The sequence below is a fragment of the Rhinatrema bivittatum genome, chromosome 1, assembly GCF_901001135.1.
Source record: "Rhinatrema bivittatum chromosome 1, aRhiBiv1.1, whole genome shotgun sequence".
In the NCBI taxonomy this organism is placed as follows: domain Eukaryota; kingdom Metazoa; phylum Chordata; class Amphibia; order Gymnophiona; family Rhinatrematidae; genus Rhinatrema; species Rhinatrema bivittatum.
In genome coordinates this window covers 256,023,221-256,048,382 of record NC_042615.1, presented here as the reverse complement: position 1 = coordinate 256,048,382, position 25,162 = coordinate 256,023,221, and the positions used below count along the sequence as shown (strand labels likewise).

The following is a 25,162-nucleotide window of genomic DNA, read 5'->3' as shown; positions in this document are numbered from 1 at the left end:
TGGGTTTTTGACTTATTTTTATGCATATTTTTTTCCAATGCATATTTTTAATTCATGTTAAAACCTATTAGTATACTCTAAATGGATTTTTTCATGCACATAATCACTAACCTATGTACATATTTCATTTAGTGCTCATTAAAAACATGCGTGCAAAAAATGAAACACATCCTTAACGAAAAGCAGGTTCCCCTTGTTCTCCTGACTCAGTTGAATCTAATTAGAAACCATTTTACAAGGAAGACAATCAAGATGAAAGCCAAACTTCTGCTAGCTACGGCTCAACGCATTGTTTCACTTAAAGCTGTTACACAAAATTTGATTGCCACAGAAGATGCTTGTTGCAGTGCATACTGACAGCATGCAGGTGCCTGATGCATACAACTAAATTAATGTCATAATCACAGCCCTCTGTTTCTTGCAGCAGATTTTTCAAGATTCAGCAGCAAGAGTTAGCAAATTCTGTAGCAGATTTCACACCTCTGACTGTTAAAAAAAAAAAAAAATCTATTATTGAAAACCATTTACGTTGTATGTTTTTAAACAATGTTTATATACAAATAAAAAATGTACCAAGTACAAATATCAACAATTTATTAAGTTAAGACATAAGGGGCAGATTTTCAAAGCCCTAAGCACGCCGGGCCTATTTTCAAAAGGCCCGGTGGCGAGCGTAAAGCCCCGAGACGGGTGTAAGTCCTGAGGCTTGAAAAAAGCGGCGGGGCATAGACGGTCCGGGGACAGGGCCGGAGCCTCCAGGCACAGCAGCCATTTGCTGCTGTGCCCAGGATTGCGGGCCGTCCATTGGCCGGCGCGCACAACCTATGCCTGGCCGGAGGCAGGCACAATTTATAAATTAAAGGTTGGGGGGGGTTAGGTAGAGCTGGGGGGGGGGGGGTGATAGGTAGGAGAAGGTGGGGGGGAGGAAGGAAAGTTCCCTCCGATTTCGGAGCGGCCTTGGAGGGAACGGGGAAAGCCAGCAGGGCTCCCCATGGGCTTGGTGCGCGCAAGGTGCACTATTGTGCACCTTGTGCGCGCCAACCCCAGATTTTATAACATGCGCAGCTGCATGCATGTTATAAAATCGGGCGTACATTTGTGCGTGCCGGGTTGCGCGCACAAATGTATGCCTGCGTGTAGGTATTAAAATCCGGCCCATAAGTTACAAACTTTTAACTGTGATGTGTCATTTTTGTTTTGAATTGAAATAGTGTGACCATCCTTTTTATTTTTTCTTGGAAAAATCTTTTTCTTTCCAGGTATATGAGCTTCTGTGTGCCAAAATTGCCCTCTACATCAGTAGTTTGTCATGCTATTAATTACATAGAAAGAGACTTCCAAAAACACATCCAGGTCTTTGTAAATGGTGTGTGATAAGCCACATATGCAAGAACGTTTGTATAAAGATGAAATTCTTCTAAAAGGCCATCGCTTTATCCAAGAATTATATCAAAATAATCTTTGGTTATATTTAAGAGATCTTTGAGGGATCAAACATTCTGACAGCTTTCTCTATCTTCTCCAATTTCACCTTTCCCCTCCTATTCCCTTCAGGACAGGAGAAGAGGGGGGGGAAAACAACAAAAGGAAAGGGGCTAGATTAGGGGAGCATTGTGTCTTCTTTCATTTGCTACATCCTCAGCCTCACCACACCTCTTCCCTTTAGGCTGTTTAAGGTCGATGCAATATTGGCTTGCGTAAAATGGGCACTCGTGATTGAGCACCCGCTCTCCTAATGCGTGCTTAGCTACCTCACCTGGGCATGCGATACATTATTTAAATGAGGGGTCACACTAAAAAGGACGTGCTAGGGATAAATTGTGCATCCTAGTGCGTCCATGGCATCGAGCACCCAGCAGTGGCTCAATTAATGGGCATCCATTTCCCTAACCTAACCGCTGGCAAAAAAAAAATTTTCATGCTGCTTCCTATGGGCTGGCATTGTTTTCCGTGTTAAAACGTGTGCATCGGGCACACGGTGACTTTTTATATAGGGGGTAATAGCTAATAGGGATGTGAATTGGGCTTCTGGCGATTGAAAATATCGTACGATATTTTCAAAATCGTCAGAAATCGGGGGCTCCCTGAAACCGATAGGAAAACCCCACAATATTGTTCGTGGGGGTTCTCCTATCGTTTTGGGGGAGGGCGGGAAAAACGGCACACAAAAATAACCCCTAAACCCCCACTGGACCACCAGGTACCTGTAAAAAGTTTTTGGGGGGGGTCGGGAGGGTGGGGGAAGCTAAGGGATTAGTTTTAAATGGTCAGGGTGGGTTTTTTGTTTATCGGCTCAGGCGCAGCCAATTTTAAAAAAACCCGATCGGGCCAGACAAAAAAAAAACCAAGATGTGAATTGGAACTGGAATCAGAACCGATTCCGGTTCCGATTCACATCTCTAGTAGCTAATAGCCTCATCTACATGCATGTGATTTGGTTTGGACGCGCTAATCCCCTTATTGCATTGGGTGTTAGCCTAGCGTGTCCAAAACGCATATCCAAGAGCTCGTTAGCCTGTGCGCTAGGCTCAGAGCATGATATAGCATCGGCCTATTTATGAGGGAAGGGGCTGGAGCAGGAGCAGAGATAGCTGACTGAAGGAAGGCACCCTGTAGCTTTCTTCAAAAGATTGAATTAAGAGGTGAGAAAGCTTCTCCTAGGACAAGCAGGATGATAGTCCTCACACATGGATGACATCATTGGTTGGAGCCCGGGACGGAAAAATTATGTCAAAGTTTCTAAAAAGACATCCACACGGGGTCCCTCTTTAGTCTCTCTTTTTTAGCTCGTGGCTTTTTTTCTTAAAAAAAAAAAATTGCTTGGAAAACTTTTCCACAGATAGTTTTCAGTTTCTTTGCGTCTTTTTTTCAGTGCGGGTCCCTCTCTGGTTTCCTCTAGTGTCTGTGTGGTTTTTTGGCCTTTCGTTAAGTTTTCTTTCACTTCTCACCCCCCTGTGGCGGCGGAGCCTCAGTGCCCGCCAGCATCGATTGCCCTGCCGAATCCGCATTCGTTTTCACCCTGTTCAGTTCATATTATTATGGCCTCGGCTTTCCATTGATGCCCTCAGTGCCCAAGGACTATGTCCATTATGGACCCATGCAGTATGTGTATCCTATGTCTGTATGATGTCCGTTGGTGCTGCTTGTACGACCAAATAACCCTAAAAGGATGTCGCGCTGTTTGGGGCGAGGAAGTCCAAGCCATCAATGTCTGCATCTGTGGCATCGATGCTGAAGGACCATGGAGCCGCACCGATGGACACCAAACCATCGACATCAGCAGGCCCGTCAGCGCTGCCGGTGGATTAGGGGTGCTGGGGACCGACCTTTGTCAGTCTCTTCCAAGTTGAGGACATCGGGTTCGTCGTCATCAACCTCAGCACCAGGGAAAGACTGGGCTGAGCACCAAGGGGAAACCAAGGAAGCATCGGCACCAGTCACCATCGATACACAGTGCTGGGCTTGGGTCGGCGCCGGCACTTGTCGTGATGCCCCCAAAGTGACCACGTGGAGAGGAGTGTCTATTCTCCATCAATGCTGGGGGTCCGTGATAGTCTCCACCTGTGCTGGTGTCAGTCGCCAATCCACCTCGGGGATCCGAGGAAGATCTGGCCACCCCTCCTGCCTCCCAGTGCGTTTTGGCATCAGCAACGTTCGAGGAGGAGCTGGAGCGCAGAGTCCAGCTGGCGGTTGATCGGGCTCTGTGGGACTTTGAGTCTATGGCACCAGTATCATTGCCAGCGCTCTCCCTGCTGGAGCCGCTGCTGGAGCGTCTCAAGATGCTCATCAGTGTGTTACTGACCCAACTGGCACAGGTTCCTGGGAGGCCATTGATGCCCGGCAGGGCACCAATGCTTCCCCCAACAGATGTGTTGCTTGTTGCCGGTTCCTCCAATGAGGAAGCTTAGTCGAGGTCATTGGGGACAGTAAGGCCTACAGCCCCCCATCTAGCTTTGTTGGGGCTGGCACCAGTGCCACCAGTGTCTAGGCCTCTGGAGGAAAACCGAGCACCCAGGGGCCCATCCCCTGTGAATTACAGTGAGGATGAGGCCCCTTATGACCCCTGGGAGGATGACTGCAGAATCCTCCTTGGAGGACTCGGAGGGTCTTCCTCAGAACTGTCTCCTCCAGAGGAACAAAGGAGGTCACCACCTGAAGACCTGACCTTCACAGGTTTTCTAAGGGTGAAGGTGGAGGCCATCCCATTTCAGTTGATGGCGGAGGAGGATGCCAGGCACAAGATGCTGGAAATCCTTCAGTTTGTGGAGGCTCCTAAAGAGATCATGGTGGTCCCGGTACACGACATCTTTAAGGAGTTGCTGTTGAGGATTTGGGAGCACCCCCTCATGGTTCCTCCTGTGAATAGGAAGGTGGACGGGGTTTACCTCGTCCAACAGGCTACCGGATTCAAAAAGCATCAGCTGGCACACCAATCAGTAGTGGTCGAATCCGCTCTCAAGAAGGCCAAGCGCTCTCAGACCCATGCCTCAGTGCCCCCAGGGAAGGATCACAGAACAATGGGTGCTCTTGGGAGGAAAGTATTTCACGGGAATATGCTTATTGCTCCTATTGCCTTCTACCAGCTCTACATGAGCCAATTTTCTTGCAACCTCTGGAAGCAGGTGCAAGAGGCGGCTAACTCAACAGCCTGGAGTGCAGAAAACACAAGGTGTGTTCCAACTACAATGTTTTCGAGATGGCAGCAAGAGTCTCTGCAGTGGGAAATGGCACCCGCAGAATGGAATGGCTGCGGGCCTCAGACCTTCGACCTTAGGTATAGGAAAGACTCACTGACCTGCCATGCACAGGAGAGAATCTCTTCAGAGACTAGGTGAGGAACGCGGTGGCATAGTTGTGGCTTCACCATGACACCCTCCAGCATCTGTCTGCCAGCCTTAGGTCCACCCTTCTCAGCCAGGAGTCTACAACACGGGGTCAGAAGAGGTCTTTCTACCGCCAGAGGAAGTATTATCCTCCGGCCCCTCGCACCTGTTCGCAAGGGGTGATCTACTGCAGCCGACCCAGGCAGCATCGAGCTCCCAAATCCCAACCAGCACCCCAGCCAAATCCTGGGATGGGGTTTTGACCACCAAGACACTGCCCCCCCCCCCCCCCAGTCAGGGGCAGGTTATAGTTCTTCACAAATCAGTAGCCCAGTATAACCTTGAACCAGTGGATTTTGTCCATCATTAGTCAAGGGTACCAATTAAATCTAGTGGGTGTTCTACCAAATTCTCCTCATTGCCTATTTTGGGGGCACTAGTGCATCAGAAGGTACTGTTAAGGGAGCTCTCCACCCTCTTAACGGCCATAGCGATCAAGCCTGTCCCACCAAGGCAAAGGGGACAATGATTCTACTCCCGGTACTTCCCTAACCTCTTTAGTCTTTCCTCATAGGGGAGCAGTTCCATCCCCTTTAGCATTTTGGTTGCCCTTCTTTGTACCTTCTCTATCACAACTATATCTTTCTTGAGATGCAGCAACCAGAATTGTACACAGTATTCAAGGTGTGGTCTCACCATGAAGCGATACAGAAACATTATGACATCCTCCATTTTATTCGCCATTCCCTTCCTAATAATTCCTAACATTGCTTTTTTGACTGCCACAGAACACTGAACCGACGATTTCAAAGTATTATCCACTATGACGCCTAGATCTCTTTCCTGGGCGGTAGCTCCTAATATGGAACCTAACATCGTGTAACTACAGTTTGGGTTATTTTTCCCTATATGCATCACCTCGCACTTATCCATATTAAATTTCATCTGCCATTTGGATGCCTAATTTTCCAGTCTCACAAGGTCCTCCTGCAATTTATCACAATCCACTTATGATTTAACTACTCTGAATAATTTTGTAACATCTGCATATTTGATTACCTCACTAGTCATATTCCTTTCCAGCTCATTTATAAATATATTGAAAAGCATGTTTCCTGGTACAGATCCTTGAGGCACTCCACTGTATACCCTTTTCCACTGAGAAAATTGTCCATTTAATATTACTCCGTTTCCTGTCTTTTAACCAGTTTGTAATCCACGAAAGGACATTACCACCTATCCCATGACTTTTTACTTTACTTAGCAGCCTCTCACAAGGAACTTTGTCAAATGCCTTCTGAAAATCTAAATACACTACATCTACTGGTTCACCTATATCTACATGTTTATTAACCCCTTCAAAAAATGAAGCAGATTTGTGAGGCAAGACTTGCCTTGAGTAAAGCCATGTTGACTTTGTTCCATTAAACCATGTCTTTCTATATGTTCTGTGATTTTGATATTTAGAACACTTTCCACTATTTTTCCTGGCACTGAAGTCAGGCTTAACTGTCTGTAGTTTCCCGGATCGCCCCTGGAGCCCTTTTTAAATATTGAGGTTACATTAGCTATCCTCCAGTTTTCAGGTACAAGGGATGATTTTAATGATAGGTTACAAATTTTAACTAATAGATCTGAAATTTCATTTTTTAGTTCCTTCAGAGCCCTGGGGTGTATTTCATCCGGTCCAGGTGATTTACTACTCTTCAGTTTGTCAATCAGGCCTACCACATCTTCTAGATTCATCGTGATTTGGTTCAGTTCATCTGAATCATTACCAAAGAAAACCTTCTCTGGAAACGGGTATCTCCCCATTATTCTGTTCAGTAAACACCGAAGCAAAGAAATCGTTTAATTTTTCCGCAATGGCCTTATCTGCTCTAAGTGCCTCTTTAACCCTTCGATCATCTAACGGTCCAACTGACTCCTTCACAGGCTTTCTGCTTCGGATATATTTTAAAAAGTTTTTGCTGTAGCTTTTGTCTCTATGGCCAACTTCTTTTCAAATTCTCTCTTAGTCTGTCTTATCAATGTCTTACATTTAACTTGCCAGCGCTTATGCTTTATCCTATTTTCTTCTGTTGGATCCTTCTTCCAATTTTTGAATGATCTTTTGGCTAAAATAGCTTCTTTCACCTCACCTTTTAACCATGCCAGTAATCGTTTTGCCTTCCTTCCACCTTTCTTAATGTGTGGAATACATCTGGACTGTGCTTTTAGGATAGTATTTTTTAACAATGACCATGCCTCTTGCACACTTTTTACCTTTGTAGCTGCTCTTTTCAGTTTTTTCTAACTATTTTTCTCATTTTATCAAAGTTTCCCTTTTGAAAGTTTAGCGCTAGAGCCATAGATTTACTGTCCCCCTTCCTGTCACTTACCTAGTCAATATTAGGTAATTGAAATCTCCCATTATTACTGCACTACCAATTTGGTTGGCTTCCCTAATTTCTCTTAGCATTTCACTGTCCGTCTGACCATCTTGGCCAGGTGGACAATAGTATATTCCTATCACTATACTTTTCCCCAATACACAAGGGATTTTTACCTATAAAGATTTGATTGTGCATTCAGCCTCATGCAGGATCTTTATCCTGTTGGACTCTATGCCATCCCAGACATAAAGTACCACCCTGCCTCCCAAATGCTCCTCTGTCATTGCGATATAATTTGTACCCCAGTATAGCACTGTCTCATTGGTTATCCTCCTTCCACCATGTCTCTGAGATGCCAATTAAGTCTGTCATCATTCACTGCTGTACATTCTAATTCTCCCAATCTGACTACTTAGACTTCTGGTATTATTTTATTTATTTATTTTATTTATCAAATTTTCTATACCATCGTTCAAACATGCCATCACAACGGTTTACATATTTGAAAGAAAATACAGGGTTACAGAAATAAAAGGGGTCAAGTTTCATATTAAAACTTAAGAAAATAAAATGCACGATTCTCAAGCATAAAGTACTTAAGTATAAATATAACAAAGTATTAATAGATAAAGAGTAAACTATTAAAATCTAGTGTAAAAACACATAAAAGTAAGGTGAAATAAAAATAATTAAAAAATCATGAAAGTGTCAGCAGAGGGAAAAGAGGATGGGTGTTTTTTTAGGCTGAGCTCATTCACCTTCCTTATAAGCTATGCTACATAACCATGTTTTTAAGTTTCTTTTAAAAATCTTAAAATCAGGTTGCAATCTTATCAGTGGGTAATGCACTCCATAATTTCTGACCAGCCAGCATACAAACATTTCAAAGTGTGTTTTTTGTTTGTGTTTTTATTCTGCTTTCTAATTGATAGGGCTAGATTGGAATCTTTTAGCTCAGGTGAGTTTTTAATTACAGGCACTTGGATTACTTTTCTTATTAATGGAACCTCATTGTTGGGATGCCCTAATTCTAATGCTTCATTAGTATCCTTTGAAGATATCTCCCTCCAAACCATGTGCTGCTGAGCAACTGTCGACTTTCCCCTTTGTTCTAGTTTAAAAGCTGCTCTATCTCCTTTTTAATGGTTAGCGCCATCAGCTTGCTTCCACCCTGGTTAAGGTGGAGCCCATTCCTTCGGAAAAGACTCCCCCCTTCCCCAGTTCCTTACAAAACTGAATCCCTCTTCCTTGCACCATCGTTTCATCCATGCATTGAGATTCTGGAGCCCAATCTGCCTCTGGGGACCTGCACGTGGAACAGAGAATGCAACCCTGAAGGTTCTGGATTTCAGCTTTCTACCTAAGAGCCTAAATTTGGCTTCCAGAACCTCCCTTCCTGATTTTCCTATGTCGGTGCCCACATGTACCACGACAGCCGGCTCCTTCCCAGTACTGTCTAAAATCCTATCTAGGTGATGCATGAGGTCCGCCACCTTCGTATCAGGTAGGCATGTTACCAGGCGATCCTCACGTCCACCAGCCACACAGCTGTCTACATTCCTAATAATCGAATCACCAACTATGATGGCTGACTTAACCCTTCCCTCCTGGGCAGTAGCCCTGGGAGAAACATCCTCGGTGCGAGAGGACAATACATCACCTGGAGAGCAGGTCCTTGCTACAGGATCCTTTCCTGCTGCACCAGATTGATGCACTCTGATCATGAGACATTCTTCCTCCAAGGCAGCACCAGGGCTGCCATTCTGAAGTTGGGACTTGGCTACTATATCCCTGAAGGTTTCATCTACATACCTCTCTGTCTGCCTCAGCTCCTCCAAGTCTGCTACTCTAGCCTCCAGAGATCGGACTCATTCTCTGAGAGACAGGAGCTCTTTGCATCGGATGCACACGTACAACTTCTCACCGGCGGGTAAAAAATCATACATTTGACACTTGAATCAAAAGACTGGGAGGCCCCCCTCTTGCTGCTGGACTGTTGTCTTCATCTCAAATTTGTTCAGTTCCTACACATACATCGAGATCTTTCCAGGTCACAGGAAGTATGTCAGATTTGTGGTGGGAAAACAGCACTTCCAGTACAGAGTGTTGCAGTTCGGGTTAGCGTCAGCCCCAAGTGTCTTGCCGTAGTGGGGGTGTACCTCCGCAGACTGGGAGTGTATGTTTTCCCCTATCTGATGATTGGCTGGTCAAGAGTACCTCTTAGGCAGGTGCAGATCGGTTGTTGCATTTGACCATCTAGGTGTTGGAGTCACTAGGGTTCATCATCAACTACCCAAAGTCCTATCTCAGCCCATCACCTCATTTGGACTTCATAGGAGCCCTGCTAGATACTGCTCATGCAAAAGCCTTCCTGCCGTGCTCCAGGGCACTCTGGCGTCCATAGGAGAGGTGATTCAACAGTGCTCAGCACATGCTGAAGCTGTTGGGCCATATGGCCGCAACTCTCCATGTTACCCCCTTGGCATGTTTACACATGCACAGAGCCCAATGGACCTTGAGTGACCTCCAGGCTCGAATTCGCATCACTATACCTCCCCGTAACTCCTTGTCCTGGTGGCAGGTTCTCTCAAATTTGGAGCAGGGAACATTTTTCCAAACTCCCCCTACCCAAATTGTCCTTACCACGGATGCATCCACCCAGGGGTGGGGTGCTCATGTAGACAGGCTCCGCATCCAGGGTCTGTGGTCCTCCCAGAAAGCACAATGTCAAATGAACATCCTGGAGCTCTGGGCGATCAGTTACACTCTATGGGCTTTCAGAGATTGGCTGTCCAACAAAGTTGTCCTGATCCAGAAAGACAACCAAGTAGCAAAGTGGTATGTCAACAAGCAGGGAAGCACAGGGTTGTACCTCCTGTGTCAGGAAGCAGTCCAAATCTGGTCTTGGGCTCTGTCCCGTGGGATGGTACTCTGGGCCATGTATCTAGCCGGAAAAGAGAACATGATAGCGCACAGAATGAGACAAGCCTTCAGGCTCCACGAGTGGTCACTGGACCCCAGGGGGTGGCATATCTGTTCTTCCACCCCTGGGGGAACACAAACATGGACTTGTTCGCATCCCACTGCAACAGCAAGGTGACTCAGTTCTGCTCCCTGTACAGGTCAGACAGCGAACTAGCCTCGGATGCCTTTGCTCACCACTGGGGCAAGGGTCTTATGTATGCTTATCCCCCACTTCCTCTAGTAATGAAGACTCTCCTGAAGTTTCGAGAGGACCGAGGTACTATGATCCTCATAGCCCTCATTGCCCGAAACAGATCTGGTTTCCACTCCTTTGGAGTTGTCCTTCTGGAAACCGATCAGTCTGAGGAATTCCCCAGATCTCATCACACAGGATCAGGGAAGGCTGCAGCATCCCAACTTCCAAGCCCTGTCACTCACAGCCCGGATGCTGAGAGGCTGATTTTGCAGCCGCTGGATATTTCTAAAGATGTGTCTCGGGTCCTGGTAGCTTCTAGAAAGCCTTCCACTAGGAAGACCTATGGACTGAAGTGGAGAAGGTTTTCTGTGTGATGTGAGCAAAAGGCCCTAGATCCTTTCTCCTGCCCCATACAAAAACTCCTTGACTACCTTCTGCACCTGTTGGAAGCTGGACTAAAAACCAACTCTGTTAGAGTTCATCTAAGAGCAATTGGAGCATACCACCAAAGTATAGATGGTATGCCCATCTCTGTACAGCCTATAGTTGTGTGTTTCATGTGGGGCCTGCTGCAGTTGAAGCCTCCCCTAAGGCTTCCCCCTGTGTCTTGGGACCTCAGTGTGGTACTAGCTCAGCTGATAAAAGCTCCATTTGAGCCGCTACGCACTTGTGACCTGAAGTACCTGACCTGGAAGGTCATATTTTGGTGGCAGTCATTTCAGTGCACAGGGTCAGTGAGCTCCAGGTCTTAATGGCTTATCCACCTTATACCAAGTTTTCTCATGACAGGGTGGTCTTGCGCATGCACACTAGGTTCCTGCCTAAGGTGTTGTCAGAAGTCCATCTTGACCAGTCAATCGTCCTGCCAACATTCTTTCCCAGGCCCCATTCACACCAAAGCAAATGAGCACTACACAGTTTGGATTGCAAGAGAGCCTTAGCCTTCTGCATGGAGCGGACAGAAGCCCATAGACAGTCCACCCAACTTTTCATTTCTTTTGACAGGAATAGATTGGGAGTTGCCTTTGCCAAACAGACATTATCCAATTGGCTAGCAGATTGCATCTCCTTCTGTTATACCCAGGCTGAATTGCAGTTTGGGGGTCATGTCAAGGCTCATTCTGTCAGAGCCATAGCAACGTTGGTGGCTCACTTACGAGCAGTTCCCATGGAGGAGAAGTGCAAGGCTGCGACGTGAGTTCTCTCCACACATTCACATCTCACTATAATCTGGATAGGGATGGAACAATGTGACAGTAGGTTTGGCCAGTCTGTCCTCTGGAATCTCTTTGAGGTGTAGAACCCAACTCTCCCTGCCTAGGGCTCATTGTTTGGGTTCAGGCTGCCTCCCTCTCTGTTACCAACAATACTGTTGTTGTGCCCATTGGCATCTGGTTGGTGTCTCTTGGTCCCCTTTTGTGTTGAGGAGCAGCCTGTAGCTAGGGTTCACCTTTGTGTGAGGACTACCATCCTGTTTGTCCTAGGAGGAAAGAGTTACTTACTTGTAACAGGTGTTCTCCAAGGACAGTAGGATATTAGTCCTCACAAAACCCACCCACCACTGCATGGAGTTGGGTTTCTCCTTTTTTTTTTTTTAAATTTTATTTTTATTGTAATTCTATGTTACAAGACTGAAGAGGGACCCCGCATGGATGCATGGCATAGGGCATGCTGGGCATGCTCAGTGTACCTAGTCAAAGTTCTAGAAACTTTGACATAAATTTTCCGTGCCGGGCTCCATCCGATGATGTCACCCGTGTATGAGGACTAACATCTTGCTGTCCTAGCAGAACATCTGTTATAGATGCTTTCAGGTTTGTTGATTCTGTGACAGGCTGTCAATTATGAAGCAACAGGCTAATTATGTGATCACTCCCATAGCTGCACAATCACAGAAGGCTAGGGGCACTAGTCATAGTTCCTCAGGAGTCATAAAGACTGTTGTGATTCATGCAGAGAAGGGCCTCTGCTTCATTTAAACTAATGTAGCAATATGCTCAGAGATTGACAGAGATCAGGTGTAAAACAGAAACTATAGGTTGAACTCTTGTAGGTTTTTCTTTCTTGGGCAACAATTGGCAACAATTCTCCAATAAATATTGGGGATTATTTATCAAACTGTCATGCAGTAATGTGTGTGTTACCATGACTACCACTAGGCCCAATTTTACTAAGGCTTTTCTCCCATTCTGTGTCTGTGGGAAAAATACTTAGTAAATGGGGGGGGGGGGTGGCGGGGGGGTGGCACTGTTTGCAATGGGGCCTGATTACTAATATAAATATGCCCTGTTGAGTCAGAGAGGTGCCTTATAGATATGGTAAGCCCTGGTTTATCTTGTTTATTTGCTTCTTCAAGACCCTATGCACCCTTGTTTTTCTTTGAAAAGACCCAATGTAAATTATTTCTAAATAATACATAATAATCAAAATATCATTTATATCTAGTAGACAACTAACGTTCACTTAGTTTTACATCCCATTTTGAGACTGGGCATGGTAAACATCCACTACAGCAGTGGTACAAATTAATTGTGCATTAAGGGTGATATACTGTTCAGTGTCCTCTGATAAAGCAGGTTAGTTCATTCTTCTCCTAGAGTCAGTACTGGCTTCTCATTGTTTGAAATCTTAATGTGCTGCAGGCAGTGACAAGTGTATACAAGCGTATTTTACAGCTGATGCTTTGACCCGTTAGTGATAAATCTTTTAAAATAGTGTGTTTCTACAGGTGACTGTTTCCATGCGTGAAATAAAAGTAGAGAAATGAGAAGCTAGTAATTGCCAGATAAGGAATTTCAAAGCCCACCGGGTCTGGCCCAAGTTATCCTTGTCTACTGTGTCACCCATAGGCCCTACTTGTTCTCCATTAGTCTCCCTTCTTTATCTTTTCTTCTGTGTATCTGTCCCAAGCATGCCTGAAAATAAGTGGTAAATGATACTTTCTTACTATGTCTAGCTTTTGAGAGATACTCTCTCTTCATCAGGTCAATGCGAAATGAGTTATAGATGTTACCTGACCATTTCCACATACATAAGTGGACTAATAGGGCAACTACACTACTTTATGCACATTTTGAAAATAGTAAGAGCAAGTGCAACAGAGGTTTTAGTACATACAAATGCCATCTGTATTATATAAAACCATATTTATATGGAACAGTATGTTCAATAACTTCCTGCAGATGGGTTTTCTTCCATTTTGTGCCTAGGACACAAAACCTTTTACCAGAAAGGTACCAAATTTTGTATATTTCACAGTTTCAAATGACTGCTGCACAGAAGGACTAAAGTAGTGGAGTTTTCTGTCAACTCCATGCTTAGGGAACAGTAGATGGACTATAAGCGCACTCCACACAGGGTTGTTGAGTTTTTATATTTCAGATGAAGTGCACACATTTTCAAACACATCTGTTAGTCATTCTGAGTTGCAATTATATTGATTGTTGCAAGTTCTGAGTACAAAAGACACTTGAACAAAACTTTTATAACAATCTTTCAACACAACCTTACAAAAAAGGTCGAGCATTGCTCTCTGTTCTCGTAAAAAGTGTTCATTAAACAGACTGGTAGGCATTGAAGGTGCCACATTGATAAATATCTTAAGTCTTTTTCTTATTGTGAAACTCTAGTAGACATCTTGGTTATGGAAAAAAACAGAGGCTGTCTTGTTAGCAATACCTTTTATACGATCAAGAAAAGGAATTAGTTGTACTATGTGAGTTTTCAGGACTTCTCAGGGCCCATCTGAAGACTCATGTACTACATCATGTACTTATGTACTACATACTACATCAAATCATAACCTACACAGATTCCATTAAATCTTTTTTTTTTTTTTTTTTTTTTTAATCAGTCTCAAAAATAATTATTTTTTGAAAATTTGACTTACGAACTATGAAACAAGGTGATAGTTCTTATGTGGTATTTCCAAGGTCTTGGTGTTCTGTTTTGGATTGCCTGATTGAGCTTTTTCTGTCAAACAGAACCCTGAGTCACGGCTTTGTTTAATTAGGAAGAGCTCCTTACATGCACTGTCCTGTATATTATTTTTCTTAGGCTTATACACTTTTACAGACTTTTATAGATTTTGCTACTTTACTTTTATACTGACTTTAATCATTAACAAAACTATGTTTTGATACTAACAATAGTGTTTCTACTTACTGACCTTGGTAATTATAGGCCCAAAAATGTACCTGTGCATGCAATATATAACATAACATAAGAAGTTGCCATAATGGGTGAGACCAAGGATCCATCAAACCCAGCATCCTGTTTCCAACAGTGGCTATCCGAGGTTACAAGTACCTGGCAAATACCCAAACTAATGCCAGTAATAGCAGTGGCTGTTCCCTAAGTCAACGTGATTAATAGCAGTTAGTGGACTTCTCCTCCAAGAACTTATCCAAACCTTTTTTAAAGGCAGCTGCATTAACTGCCTTAACCACATCCTCTTGCAATAAATTGCAGAGCTTAATTGTGCATAGAGTGAAAAATAATTTTCTCTAATTTGTTTTAAATGTGCTACTTGCCAACTTCATGGAGTGCCCCATAGTCCCTCTGTTATCTGAAAGAGTAAATAACTGATTCACATTTACCCGTTTTAGACCTCTCATGATTTTAAAGACCTCTAAAAAATATTCCCCTTGGCCTTCTCCTCTCCATGCTGAATGACTCTAATCTCTTTAGCCTTTGCTCATAGAGGAGCCATTTCATCCCCTTTATCATTTTGGTCACCCTTCTATGTACCTTCTCCAGTGCAACTATATCTTTTTTGAGATGCGGTGACCAGAATTGGTACTCAAGATACGGTCTCACCATGGAGCGATACAGAGACATTGTGACATTTTCCATTTTATTCACCATTCCCTTCCTAATAATTCCTAGCATTTTGTTTGCTTTATTGACTACCGCAGTGCACTGAGCCAACAATTTACATATGGTACTTTTTATATATCAAGTAAGAATAAAAAGCCAAGTTAAAATTTTCTGCGATTGCCAATTGAGAACCACATATTTATGCAAACATGGAGGTAGCATGGTCTAAAATGATTTGCATTTTGTTAAAAGCGCTATATAAATCGCAGTGAGCACAGTAGTTGAGCTATTCCTCCATCTTTAGTGTGCCATTATAGTACTGGTGAAATTATTTGCTGTAATAGTGTATCATGAAGTTCTCACAGGACAAGCAGGATGGTAGTACTCACATATGGGTGACATCACAGGATGGAGCCCAATCACGGAGCACTTTTGTCAAAGTTTCTAGAACTTTGACTGGCACCTACTGGGCATGCCCAGCATGGCACTAACCCTGCAGCCAGCAGGGGTCCCCCTTCAGTCTTCTTTTTTCCACGCAGCAGTAGCCACGTGGTTAAGGAGCTCCACAGAGATTCCTGATAGGAATTTTCCTTGCGGAATTACTACAACTTTTCTTACCCCACAAGGGTCCCTCCTTCAATTTTTTCAAGCCGCGGTACTCCGGTAAGTTTTCTACCCATTTTCGGTCGATTCCCATCGAGTTTGGACCTCACGGCCTACTGGCCGTCGACCGTACCGCAGCTCAAATTTTTCATGGCCGTGGCGCTGGGGTTCCATCGGTGCCTGGACTGCAATCGCACCATGTCCATAACAGACCCTCATAAGGTCTGTGTAATGTGTCTTGGATGTGAGCACGATGTCCTGACCTGCACCAAATGTGCCTTAATGACACCAAAAGGTTGCAAGGCCAGAATGGAGAAGATGGAACTTCTTCTCTTCTGTGCTCAAACCCCAATGCCGTCTATTGCATCGACGACGTCAAAGCCGGCACCATCAACTTTGCGCCAGTATCGATCACCGACCAATGACCGTCCGGCATCAACGACTTCTCGGCCTTCAACCACCTCTACTCCCCCTCAGGACCGAGGGGATCATAGAGAGAAACATTGCCAACGACATCGGAAGTCTCGGACCATCGAGGGAGCAAAATCATCGACCTCGCCATCGTCCGAGCCGCCGTCGAAGAAACCCTGTCCAGAAAAGGCATCGATCTTTTCAGCGACCAGGTCACCGAGGCAACCCTCACCCGAAAGGGGATTGGGAGCCGCGACTCCGCCTTTAACGGTGGTTCCTCCGGCTATGCCTCTGCCTCCTTCTTCTGTTCCGGAGCCAGGGCTGCTTGCTCCAGGACTCCGAGAAGAACTGGACCGGCTGGTTCAGGAGGCCATCGACAAGGCAATGCATCGACTCCAAGTTCCTCCGGCACAGACACCGGTACTGAATGTGGAACCTACCACTGACCCGATTCCGGCAGCGTTGGCACCACTGCTCTTGAGGATGAAAGCGCTCATTGCCGCTTTTTCACCGATGGATCCCGGGTCACTGATGGCTCCGGTGCCCTCTCCGCTTACCTTGTCATCAGGAGGAGAAACACCATTCCGCATCCCTCCATCGGGAGTCCTACTGATGCCTCAGCCATCAATGCCGATGCATCCGTCGGCGCCACCGATCCATTCATCAATGCCCTCGATGCCTGCACCGGAGCCTTCGATGCCTTCATCGGTGCCTCCAATTATTCCTTCGATTCCTTCGGAGCCTAGACCAGGACCTTCAGGGATTCCACCGTCCCGTCCCCCTTGGGCTCCTAGAGGGGCAGGTGCTGATCCCTATGATACCTGGACTGATGATTCTTCACCAGACACCGATGACCTGCCGTCACCACCACCTCCTACTGAAAGCAGAAAGCGTTCTCCTCCAGAGGACTTTTCCTTCATAAATTTTGTGAAGGAGATGGCTGAATTGGTTCCCTTCCAATTACAGACTGAACAAGATGACAGGCATCAAATGATGGAGCTATTGCAATTCCTGGATACTCCCAAGGAAATAACCTCCATCCCTATTCACCAAGTTCTTCTAGATCTCCTAAAAAAGAACTGGGAACACCCTGGCTCTATTGCTCCAGTCAACAGGAAGGCTGACACCACTTATTTGGTACAGTCAGCCCCAGGTTTTCTAAAACCTCAATTGGATCACCAATCTGTGGTTGTAGAATCTGCCCAAAAGAGGGCAAAGAGATCAAAACCCCACACTTTCTTTCCCCCAGGCAAGGAGCAAAAATTTCTAGATGCCATTTGTTGCTAGGTCTTCCAGGGCTCAGTGCTCATCTCCCGAATTGCCTCTTATCAGCTCTATATGACCCAATACAACAGGGTCTTATTTAAGCAGATACAAGACTTGACAGACTCCCTGCCTCAGCAATTTCAAAATCAGCTCCAAACCCTAGTAAACAAGGGTTTTGAGGCGGGCAAGCATGAGATAAGATCATCTTACAATATCTTTGACACTGCTACCCAGGGTATCTGCAGCTGCTATCTCGGCAAGAAGATGGGTCTGGTTCAAGTCTTCGGATCTTCGTCCTGAAGTGCAGGACAGATTATCCAACCTGCCCTGTGTAGGAGACAATCTGTTCGGTGAGCAAATTCAACGAACGGTGGCGGAACTCAAGGACCGTCATGAGACCCTGAGACAGCTCTCTCTGATGCCTTCTGAGTATTCCTCAAAACAGCCTTTCCGAAAAGACACTAAGAAATCCTTCTTCTGTCCGAAGAAATCCTACCCATCACCGGCTAGAACTCGCTTTGCGAGACCATTTCAAAAAACCCAGTCTCGTCAGAGACGAAAACAAAAGCCGCAAGCAGCTCCTCAGCCAGGCCCTGCTTCCGGTTTTTGACTCCTGCATAGAGAGCAGCATCCAGCTTCCACTGCCTCACATACCAATGGGAGGTCGATTGAGTGCCACCTGTTGTTGAAATGGCACAATCACCTCAGACCAGTGGGTCCTAGCGATAATCGTTCAAGGTTATCATCTCAACTTTCTCTCCATCCCACCAGACTCCCCACCTCTACTGATGTGGAGAACATCTGATCACTCCATCCTTCTGGAACAGGAGGTCTCCCTCCTTCTCCAGTCCAAGGCAATAGAACCAGTACCCTACTCTCAGCACGGCCTAGGGTTCTATTCCCTGTACTTCCTAATCCCCAAAAAATCGGGAGGCGTTCGTCCAATTCTGGATCTACGTGCCCTCAACAAGTACCTGCATTGAGAAAAGTTCAAAATGGTAACCTTGGGTTCTCTTCTTCCTCTTCTACAAAGAGGAGACTGGCTCTGCTCTCTAGACCTCCAGGACGCATACACTCATATTGCAATAACTCTAATCGCAAATACCTGAGATTTCTGGTAGGCCCCAAGCACTATCCGTACCGAGTGCTTCCATTCGGCCTCGCGTCTGCACCACGAGTCTTCACAAAATGTCTCTTAGTAGTTGCAGCCTTCCTCAGGATTCAAGGTGTTCACATCTACCCCTATCTAGACGATTGGTTGATCAGGGCTCCCACTCAGCAAACTGCTCTGTCGTCCCTACATCTTACCTTACACACTCTGATTTCGCTATGATTTCTCATCAACTACAACAAATCCTACTTAGTCCCATCTCAAACCTTATCATTCATAGGGGCAGACTTCAACACCTTGCAGGCAAAAGCTTTTCTACCTTGACAACGAGCTCTCACTCTCATCTCTCTCGCACACCAGCTGCAGTCTCAGCGCTACACGACTGCACGCCGCTTTCTCATCCTACTGGGACACATGGCGTCCTCAGTTCAGGTCACCCCAATGGTCCGCCTAGCCATGAGCGTCATGCAGTGGACTCTAAGGTCAGAATGGACTCAATGCATTCAGCCCCTGTCGACCATTGTCCACGTCACCGACTCACTCAGTCAGTCTCTCGCCTGGTGGAAAAATCAGATCAATCTCCTCCAAGGCTTGCCCTTCCAGGCTCCAGACCCTCAAATAACTCTCACCACCAATGCTTCCAACCTCATCTGGGGAGCCCATATGGCCAATCTGCAGACACAAGGAACTTGGTCTCCAGAGGAAGCCAAACACCAAATCAATTTCCTGGAGCTTCAAGGAATCAGATATGCTCTCAGAGTATTTCAGGTATCTCCAACCTGAAGATATATCAGTATCTCCAACCAAGTCATCCTGATTCAGACAGACAACCAGGTGACCATGTGGTACATCAACAAACAGGGAGGCATGGGCTCCTACCTCCTGTGTCATGAAACTGCGCAGATATGGGAGGAGGCCCTCTCCCACTCGATGTACCTCAGGGCCACCTGCTTGCCGGGAGTGGACAATGTGTTAACAGACAAGCTAAGTCGCACCTTTCAACCGCGCGAGTGGTCTCTCAATCCCTCAAAAGTGGACTCGATCTTCCAACAATGGGGTTACCCTCAAATAGACCTCTTTGCGTTACCTCAAAACCGCAAAGTAGAGAACTTCTGTTCTCTCACTCGCAGCCAACACTATCAGCCAAGAGGTGCGTTCTCCCTCTCATGGGCAACCGGTCTCCTATATGCATTCCCTCCACTTCCACTTCTTTCAAAGACTCTTGTGAAGTTACATCAGGACAAGGGAACCATGATCCTGATAGCACCTCATTGGCCACGCCAAATCTGGTTTCCAATACTTCAGGATCTCTCCATTCGCAGGCACATTCCCTTGGGAAAGGACCCGCTTCTGGTTACGCAAAATGACGGGTGCCTGCGCCAACCCAATCTTCAAGCTTTGTCCCTGATGGCATGGATGTTGAAAGGTTAATCCTTCAGCCACTTGACCTTTCTGAATCAGTTTCCCATGTCCTGATTGCTTCACGGAAGCCTTCCATGAGAAAATCCTACCTTTACAAATGGAACAGGTTTCAGTCATGGTGCTCTTCTCAATCCCTTGACCCCTTTACCTGTCTAATCACGAAGTTTCTAGATTATCTCTGGCACTTGTCGGAGTCAGGTCTAAAAACTTCCTCCATCAGAATGCATGCTAGTGCGGTGGCCGCCTTCCATACAGGTGTCGGGGATGTTCCCATATCAGTACAACCCCTTGTAACATGTTTTCTGAAGGGCTTGCTTCACCTCAAGCCTCCACTGTGTCCTCCGGCCCCTTCTTGGGACCTCAACCTGATTTTGGGTCGGCTCATGAAACCACCATTCGAGCCTCTCCAATCCTGTGAACTTCGCTATCTCACATGGAAAGTGATCTTCCTTTTGGCAATCACTTCGGCTCGCAGTTTTAGTGAGTTACAGGCCCTAGTTACCTATCCGCCTTACACTAAACTTCTGCAGGACCGGGAAGTACTCCGCACTCACCCTTAGTTCTTGCCTAAGGTAGTATCAGAGTTTCATCTCAATCAATCCATTATACTACCTACCTTTTTTCCCAGGCCCCATTCCAATCCAGGAGAGCAGGCTCTGCATACCCTTGACTGTAAACGGGCTCTAGCGTTCTACCTAGACCGTACAGCTGCCCACAGGAAAAGCACTCAATTGTTTGTCTCTTTCCATTCCATTAAATTGGGGCAGCCTGTGGGTAAGAAGACTCTCTCCTCCTAGTTAGCCGGCTGCATATCCTTTTGCTATCAGCAAGCAGGCATTCCACTTCAAGACCGTGTTAAAGCACACTCTGTGAGGGCCGTGGCGACTTCAGTAGCACACCTTCGCTCGGTGCCGCTTCCTGACATTTGCAGGGCTGCCACCTGGAGTTCTTTCCATACCTTTGCAGTCCACTATTGCTTGGACAAGGCCGGAAGACAAGATTCCATCTTCGGCCAATCTGTCCTGCATAACCTATTCACAACTTGATGTACCAACACCCTTCCGCCTGCCCGGTAGGGTTCAGGATGCCTCCGGCCAAATTTCACCCAGTCCTAGCCTTGCACACCTGGGTACATTTGGTGCATACTCGGACATCCTCAGCTCGGTACTCACCCATATGTGAGAACTACCATCCTGCTTGTCCTGTGAGAAAGCAAATGTTGCTTACCTGTAACAGGTGTTCTCACAGGACAGCAGGATGTTAGTCCTCACGAAACCCGCCCGCCATCCCGCGGTGTTGGGTTCGTTACGTTTCTTATTTTATTTTTCGGCACTTCCTGTAGCTTTTAAACAAGACTGAAGGGGGACCCCTGCTGGCTGCAGGGTTAGTGCCATGCTGGGCATGCCCAGTAGGTGCCAGTCAAAGTTCTAGAAACTTTGACAAAAGTGTTCTGTGATTGGGCTCCATCCTGTAATGTCACCCATATGTGAGGACTAACATCCTGCTGTCCTGTGAGAACTCCTGTTACAGGTAAGCAACATTTGCTTTATTTAGCCATAAGTATTGCTTTTCTGATCTTTATGATGTTTGGCTATCCCCAGGTATTATTGGCAGCAATAAGGCAATTGGAAAGTACATCACAACAATGATTTTTCTGTATTTTGCCTGCCTTTTACCAACCATTGCATTTGGATCCTTGAATGACGAAAGTACTGGAGGAGTTATTGGTATGATTGTCTCTTTTTTTTTTTTAAACAAGTATTAAATTTGCCATATATATCTATATATTTTGGTTTCTTCTTTGTGATGGGAAGAAATCTAACATACTGACACACACAAATATTCCTCATTCTCACAGGAAAAGCAGAGAATACTGCAAGGTCTCTTTTTTTTTTTTTTTCAGTGACAAATAATTTCCTGTCTGTGACCCTGAGCAAGTCAGTTTTATCTACCTGTCTGTTTACTCAACTATAATAGAGTAATAACAACATTATTCTTTCTTCCCTTTGGAAGCTGTTTCGAATTTAAAATATTAGAAATATGCTGCAGACTTCAGAAATGTCAGTATGTGTGTTTGTTTCATGCTGTAATTGTCCAGCATATTGAGTTCTGTTTGAACTGAAGGTGCCATATCAAACCCAGCGTATTACCGTTATTTGTGTCTGAATGAGTCACCTGAATTTTCAGTCTCTTGTATACCTGGCATGTCTCCTGCAGACATAACTGTATCTGTAATGTTATAATGTGATGAGAAATTAGTGTTAAAATATTATGTCCACTACCTTTAAATTATCTTTTCTTTTTAGATGTGCAGAAAACTATTGTTGGACAGTGCATTGGAGGACTTATTTATGCTCTCTTTTCTGGGCAACCTTTAGTTGTACTTTTAACCACAGCTCCTCTGGCATTGTATATTAATGGTAGGTTTTCAAAAATTCAAATTTTAAAAGGACAGATTGTTACTACCCAGGTTACTAGAGCCCAGTTTCTCGTCTCTACACTGCTAAAGGTCACTTGCAGAACATCATGCATGTGCTTTGTCAGATTATTATGTCAAATAGGAATAGATGCAATTACCTGGGTCAGATAGCTCCAAATTCAAGTTTCATTTTAGGCAGTGACTTCAGCAGTTTAGAGATATTTTAAGGCTTTTTGGTAACTGTCGTTTGCTGGTGGTGATAGAAAAAAATATATGTATATAGGACTGAAACTTATGTCTATTACTTTGTACATAGAACATGCATTATTAGAGTTTCCAATGTCTCTGCTCATATAATAAGTGACAGTATGCATTACTTTGCAGTTATCAGAGGGATCTGTGATGACTATAATTTGGATTTTAAGGCATTCTATGCTTGGACTGGTCTTTGGAACAGTTGCTTTCTTGTGCTCTACTCCCTTTTTAACTTTAGCCTGTTGATGAAGCTTTTTAAAAGGTAAGTCCCTTTTTTATGTTTACTGATTTTGCTCCTAATTTGTCATGGATTTAAATGGCACCTGAAATTGGCTTGCAAAGGCGACAGATATGCTGTATTGCAAAACACGAGTACATTTGTTATTTCATCAAAGGAGACTGAAGTCCCCATTCAAATATACTGTAAACCTGTTGAGTGAGGGAATGATTTGGATTCCATAGTGGTTGAGTTTTTGGCCTCTCTAATGAGTGCGCCATTTTGGTTGGGAGTTGTGATGGTGTTATAGCAATGTGCAAACAGGTGATCTGGATTGAGACCATCCACTCAGTTTGCTACTACAACTAAATGACTTTTAGCTGACAATATTCAATCACAATAGAACAAAGCAGATTTGAATGACTGATTTAACAAAGATGGCTCAATATCAGATTGCTGCTTAGTTTTCTTTATACTATAAGCGGTTATGTAGTTTAGCATAATAATAATTTACTACTTGTATAACATGTAGAGAGTAATACACAGCAGGGTTTACAGTCATAAAGATACATAGACATGCTTTTGGTATATTGTTCAGTTTTGTTCCCTTAGCACCCAAATAGTGCATATGTGTTTTTATGGCTGCACAACTTGCAATGCGTTATGCTGCTTTATAAAATGTTAATTCTGAATACTTTTGTTTAAAAAAAAATCACAGTAAACACTGTTGATTTGATTAATGTGGAATTAAGGGTCAACAAACAAGTTGTAGGTAATATCTTTTTATTGGACTAAATGCATCTTTGACTTGCTTTCAAGAGCATTCACTCTTCATTAGGTCAGTCTGATTGGGTTTCTGTTTGAAACTTACTCCTTATAAGTTTTTGTTTTAGGTAGGTGATTGTTGGGAGATGAGAGCTAGGGGAGCAGGGATTTTTTCTTTCAGTAATTCTTCCTCTGGTAGTAGTGGTTATAGATCCTTCCTGATTTTCTTTAGATTTTCTAGCTCCAGATTGTATATTACAAGAAGTTGTACCTGTTTCATGGTTAACTATCGAAAGAGCTTATCACAGATGTATTAGTCCAATGAAAAAATATCACCTACAACATATTTGTTAATTCCATATATCCAAGTGGATTAGCATAGCAACCACAATTTTGTTTTCTTTAAAAAAGAAAAAAATATATTTATGGATAATTGGAGAGCATAACACTAATGGAAAAAATGTTTCTAGAGTTTTGCAAAAATCTAAACCTGGATTAGTATATATCTGAATTTCAATTAAATTAATACCAAATTTCTGGAATTGAAGACAGAAATAACAAAAGACAAACAGCTGCTGTTTTCTCTGGTGTTGTAGGGTCACAGATAATAGGCTAACTTGCTGTTTATTTCAGCATCTGAGGTTTCTGATCCATCAGTATGTACGTGTGATACCATTTAAACTCTTAGCAAGTAGAATCAAGAACATCATGTTCAAAAATTGGAAGATAGCCTTGTAGTAATAGCTCTGTACTGCTTTTGCAACATGGAGCACTACAGAGCTGTTACTGCAGTTCTGACTCTGAACTGTATATACAGTTACCTTGGGTAGCATTTTGTAGACCCAGGAATATTAGAAACATGCTGGTTAAAACAGTTCATCCACAGGAGAGAGAGGGGAAGTCCAGAGCATTTATGTGACCATCTGTACCTGTTTAGTCCTTATTGGTGCAAATTTCAAACCTACTTGCATTGATGGAAAGCGCATGGTTACTTCTACCCATGGGCTTTGTACCAGGTTTCAAAGGGAAAGTCAGAGCGTACTTTTACTTTGAAAGTTGCCTCTGGAAAAAGCACCTACACAGATTGTCACATACCTTTTGTTATGGGTATTTTTTCCATGGAAAATGCACCTAGTTTTGAAAATGCAGAACTATGCATGCTGCCTTCTTTTTGCCCAGGTGAAAGTACATGTAGTGTTGATCTTTATGCATAATTTTACCTGAGTAAATAGCTTTTGAAAATTGCCCTCCTTTCAGTTTGGTAACTAAAGAGAGCTCACTTACAGCAATATTTAATTTTGAACTTAATGACAAGAAAGTTTTTCTCCAGTTGTAACTTGTTGCATATTTTGGCAGACACTGCCTCATCTCTGCACTTTCATCATTATTCTAATTCACTTTCTTTCCATTCTCAGTTTCATACTCCGGTGCACAACTTGCACTAAAATGGCCTCCACTCTCTTTTTTGCTATCTAACATTTTGGTCTATACTTGCTCTTGACATATAAGAGATTATT

General features: G+C 44.4%; 1 protein-coding gene across 3 annotated transcripts in view; it reads left to right on the top strand.

Annotated features, from left to right (window-relative positions):
- The window catches only part of SLC4A11 (solute carrier family 4 member 11), a 726,210-nt gene that overhangs the window by 621,427 nt on the left and 79,621 nt on the right, over positions 1-25,162 (top strand). For all 3 annotated transcript variants that reach the window (XM_029593900.1, XM_029593909.1, XM_029593918.1), the window contains exons 10-12: positions 21,591-21,716; positions 22,296-22,409; positions 22,793-22,925. In XM_029593900.1, the coding sequence (XP_029449760.1) occupies positions 21,591-21,716; positions 22,296-22,409; positions 22,793-22,925 (373 nt within the window). The remainder of the gene's footprint in view (positions 1-21,590; positions 21,717-22,295; positions 22,410-22,792; positions 22,926-25,162) is intronic.